This window comes from Carettochelys insculpta, chromosome 26 (genome assembly GCF_033958435.1).
Source record: "Carettochelys insculpta isolate YL-2023 chromosome 26, ASM3395843v1, whole genome shotgun sequence".
Lineage (NCBI taxonomy): Eukaryota > Metazoa > Chordata > Testudines > Carettochelyidae > Carettochelys > Carettochelys insculpta.
In genome coordinates, this window is record NC_134162.1 from 11,577,302 (window position 1) to 11,582,578 (window position 5,277).

Here is a 5,277-nt window from a genome sequence, read left to right on the forward strand (position 1 = left end):
CCTCTCATAACCTTCATGAAGGGGTTTTCCAGCACAGTATAACTTAGTCTTTTGTTGATTTTTTTCTCAATGAATTAAAAGTAATCCATGCAGGTTATAACATGGCATGCCGGTTAGTTCTGACTCCCCTACCCGCCAACCCACTTTGTGACAGGAAGTGAAGGAGATTGTATGGGCATCTGTGGGCCACAGCTTAGTTACTTTTCTGTTTTCTTAAGCCCTTTGAGAAATGGCATTTTGTGGAGCCAGATATTGCAGAGGAAAAACTGAAGTGTATCCAGGGTAAAGTCAGGTTTTGCTGGTGGACTATAGTCCCAGAAAGTTCAAATGTAGGTGTGCATGATGGATCATCTCAAAGCATAAAGCTGGGCCTTGTACATATATGAACAGCTCAGTGCAAAATTTTCCTAGCCTATGAAAATGAGAGTTTTCAAAAACTTTCTTTTCCTGAATTGGCCCCAAATGTCTACGTCACATTTTTCTAACCAAACCTACTCCCTGTTTCACTCTTTTCTTAAGAAATACACAAGCTTGTACTACTACAGATTTCTAAACACTCGCTTCAAACTGCAACATGGACATATTTCCTTTTTTGAAAATGCCACTTTGTGTTAACCGCCCCTTTCTCACTAAGTTTTGGTTTTGATGAATCAGCATTTTGATTATAATATTTGGTTGACAAATTCCCACCCCTCTCTACTTATAAAACCCTGAGAAAAGACATTTGCAGTGTCTCATTGCAATGCCGGTTAACTCTTTCTTTCTGCATATGGAAAGATAACTGACCTCATTAGATAGCATTTGTCTTGCTCCCTCGTTTTCAAGATGAGCACTCAGCTGCACAATAAACCGCAGTGTGTCACAGGCAAGGACCAGGAGGTGGTATTCTGTCTGCTTATCTTACTTGTCTGTTTTTGCTTTCTTTGCAGTGGGACGCATTCTCCATCCCAGAGCTACAAAATTTCTTAGCGATACTGGACAGAGAGGAGAGAGACAAAATTCAGCAAGTACAAAAGAAGTACAGCAAGTTTAAACAAAGACTGGAGGAGACTTTGAAAGAAGCAGGTGGAAAACCTGGATAACCGCACACAAAGTGTGTTCACCAGACTGAGCTAGGTATTATTTTTAAAGAGACACGTCTCAGGACACCTCAGATTTGTCTGACCCTTTCTCCCTGTTTCGCATCAGAGGAGTGACGCTCCTCACAAAGAGACAAACGTTGCATTTCTTTTCCTTCCGGAACTTGCATTCCTGGATCACAGCCAGTCAGGAAAGAATGGAAAGCCTCTATTTAAATCTGTGGGCCCTTGACAAACCAAATAGCCGCTGCTTAGCTTTCAGTTGTCTCACTGGATCGCCAAGCAGAGAAAACTTCATGGTAACTGCTGAATGTTAAATAGGAATATTTACTGGGTAATTGTGTCGGGCAGGATAGAACTGCATTTCTTCCAATCTTCCTCTCAACGATTTGCCTGTTGATGATGTTGTTTTAAGGTGCTGCGGCTGCCTTCTGTGTGGTTGTTGTGTTGTGTGGTTCTGTCATTTCGTAAGGCAGGTGGCCCCACGGGAAGCAGCAGATAGAGCAACAGGCTGGTTGCACCAGATCATGTGCATGTTGCAGCTGTAGTTGATGCCAAACACATTGTTGCACAATTCTAAGATATCTACTGAAACTTCAGAAGTCTGAGACCAAGGCAGCTCCAAGTCCACATTTATTGAGATGTTAGCTAATGTTCTTTCTAGGGAATTTTTTTTCCCCCAATATGAAATAGGACAAAAGTGAAACTAAGTGGTAGGTCATTCTCCGCGTGGGAGTAAATATTCCCTGCTGCTGAGCGTGGCTGTTCTGTGTATTGCCAGTTTCCTACTCAGGGATTAGTGTTTTACAGATTTCCTCTCTTCTTACATGCAAGAGATGGATGATGGCTCAGTCCAGAACCCTTTGAAACTAGAGCACAATCTCCAGCCATGCAGAGGAACAGCAACTACTCAGCCTCCTGCAGCTTGGCTCCCATTACTCTCTCACCTTCCATCCCTGCACCATCACCCAACCACCCACAGAGCCTCAGCATCCTCCTACTGTCTTCCTTCTGCACGTAGACAGGAGGCTTCTAGGTTCTGTGTCTGACTGCCATCTCGCTGTACATGATGCTGAGAATGCAACAAAAATGTCATTACTCACCACCTTCGCTCTCTCTCAAAGAAGCAGTTTAGCCTATTGCAGGCAGATATGTCTGCAGTTGGAGACAGTTACTGTTATTAATCCAGCACTAGCTTCTGGTTACTCACATCTGCACATGGCCGCTCTGGGGTCTCCATGTTGGACACCTACTTAACAATTACATTTGTCGGGAAAGCTTTAAGATGAAAACAACGAGAAGTCCTGTGGCACCTTATAGACTAACCAACTTTTTTGGAGCATAGTCTTTCATGGGCAAAGACCCAGTTTTACAGATGCAAAGATTTTAATCTAAGGTGTTACTCTTAACAGGTAATTTTTCCAATGCATCCTCTTAATGCATTGGATTGAGCACTTTGTGTGTGTTGCCAGTTTCACTCTTTCCTTGTCTGCATAGATCCTTTGCACAGCAACAAGGGGACACATGAAAAGACAGGAAACCTGATGATAAAACCATGAAAAGTAGTCGATGCAGACAGAACAATTGCCATGACTTTAAACTGACTACCTGCATTGAATGCAGCCCTTTATACTTGTTATAGGGGGAAGTGGCTCCACTGGAGGTCAGGGTCCATTAGATGCACAGTTATGACAGAAGGCAATTGTAAGAATCTCAGATTTACCTCAGTGCCTTTTTTAAAGTGTGAAATCCTCACTGTAAAACTAAAAAGGACCAGCAGAGGGGAAGGGCCTTTCTGAAAGGCCCCAGTCCGTTGTCCCATTCTCTGAAGTACTGTAGGGATCAGGCTGATTTTGTGGGAAAGGCACTGCCCATATTTCCCCTAAGGTGACTGTTTATTTTCTTCCAGTTTTATATTGGACTATATTGTAAACTGGGGAGTAACTGCACAGCTTAGCAACCCCACTACTGTCTAGAGATGCCACTTTCTGTCACAGCTTATTTTTTAAGCTGGTAGTGTAGACCTAGGGCTATCCTCACCCATATGCAGCTGTGTGGGGCGCCTGAAAACTGGGAACACAACTGGGTCTTAATGTCCAACCATCTCTTCCTATCCCTGTTCTGTGGCTCTGCTTCCTCTGGAGAGGATCTAGTTGTTAACTTAAAAGTGAAAAATCCTACCCGGCCTGTCGTTAGAACACTGAACCTGTGAAAGAGCCATTCAAGGGGTAACAAAGCCATTTAACTGGCATTTGCCAATCCAAACGGTCAGTTTCTGAATTTACTGTGCTAGTCTATGGGACCTGAGTTTAAAATTGGCTTAAAATATTTCATTAGTTTGTTGTTGAAAGTTATAAAATCATATCTCGAGAAAACTGTCCCCACATGACCCTGGCTGCTGTCAGGCATAGGGGCACCAGTTCAGATGTACTGTGCAGTGCCCCATAAATCCTAAGAACAGCCCTGCATAGACGAGTTTGATAGTTTTGTGGCAGGGAAAACCACCTCTTTGTACTGTATTTCTTGCCCAGGTGACTTAACAACCCTGTGGTAGCAGAGAGAGCGTCAGAAAATCCCAGGATTGGTGTGCGTGTGTGTGTACCCATTTGTAAAAGGGGAGAACACTGACCTCACAAGTACACTGCAAGGTAGATAAGTAATTAGCATGTAATGTGTTCATGGCAATGAATGCGCTATCTACAAATATTGACTGAGCAGAAAAATGAAGAGCACTGTAAAATGTCATTGGTTCTGAGAAGCAAAATATAGATTTTTTTTTTTTTGAAAGTTTCATCTCATCTTCCTAACTAAAAGTTGTAAGTAGTTTTATGGGTGTTTTCACTGATTTTTTTCTTTCTCTCAGTAACCATCCAACCCTGTGGACCCTAATGCATGTCTTTTAACGGTTTTGTAGAAGGCATGGCTTCTTATGCAATTACCGTGAATGCTGCTGAAAAACCTCCTGCAGAAAGGAGGGCTGTTTTTGTTTGTTTTGGACATGGGGCATTTAAAAAGAAAAACCTTTGAACTCTGGTTCTGATGCAAAGCACAGTCAAGTAATGTGTGCCAAAGGCACAAGCTTTAGCAAAGCCCCTTCCTTAAAATGCGCAAAATACTGCTGGCAGTGCCTTTGGTTAGTATGGTGTTGCCAAGTGTATGTGTGAATTTTTTAATGTTTATTGTAAACATGTATAAAATATGTACAGAATGGAATAGTAGAGCTTCTGTGGCATAGTGAAATGCATTTTTGCAATGCTGTAATTTATTTTTACTACTCCCTGTTAACTGTGCGGTAGCTCCCCCCACCACCCCCAGTGTCACACTCAGCTTTTAGGCAAGTTCTGGAACAGTTGGTTCAGATGCAGACAGCGTAAGAGAGAGGTAATAAAACAGTCAATGGTAAAAAAAAATTGTCTCTTTTCTTTGAAGTTGTCTTGTGCCCTCTTGTGGTATTCACTTGTATTAACTTCAGTGTTTAAAGTGGATCTGATTATTAGTGTCCAAGTTTTTTTCAACAACAAGAAGTATTGTGGCACCTTATAGACTGACAGATATTTTGGAGCATAAGCTTTCATGGGCATCTGATGAAGCGGGTCTTTGCCCATGAAAGCTTATGCTCCAAAATATCTGTTAGTCTATAAGGTGCCACAGGACTTCTTGTTGTTCTCAAAGCTACAGACTAACATGGCTACCTCTCTGATGCAAGTTTTTTTTCCTCATTGGAGTTAGTCAGCAGTTTCTAAAAGACTGATGCTGCAACGTAGGTTATACCTATCAGAAGCTTACTGCAAGAACAGCCTTAAAGAACAATCCCATTTTGTATTTGTATTTTGCATTTCCTTGTAGGAGTTGGGCCCACACAGGTTTAGCACAGTTCAGTTGAAGGAGGAAATAACCCTAGTTTATTTCTCACTTAGCTCGTGTGTGGTTTTAGTAACCCTGGAAAGATACTAGTTTTGAAAGGGATGCTGACAACTGAGAACATTTGCTTTTTGAACCATCAGAGGTAGGAATTCTAGGACATAATGTGCTGGAATTGGCTTTTGTTTAGTTTGCTTTCATTAACTTCCCAAAAAAGTCTGGTAACACACATGTTGTCATACAAACTCAGTAGACTAAACATTAATTCATGAGCCAGAAATGTGGTAACCCATTGGCATGGGTGAGTAAAACATCTGAAAAAGGACAAAGGTTGAAG

General features: G+C 41.9%; 1 protein-coding gene across 3 annotated transcripts in view; it reads left to right on the forward strand.

Annotated features, from left to right (window-relative positions):
- RASSF5 (Ras association domain family member 5) overlaps positions 1-4,585 on the forward strand; it is a 96,253-nt gene extending 91,668 nt beyond the window's left edge. For all 3 annotated transcript variants that reach the window (XM_074977724.1, XM_074977725.1, XM_074977727.1), the window contains one exon: positions 930-4,585. In XM_074977724.1, the coding sequence (XP_074833825.1) occupies positions 930-1,082 (153 nt within the window). In that variant the 3' untranslated portion in view covers positions 1,083-4,585. The remainder of the gene's footprint in view (positions 1-929) is intronic.
- Positions 4,586-5,277: the final 692 nt, after the last annotated feature.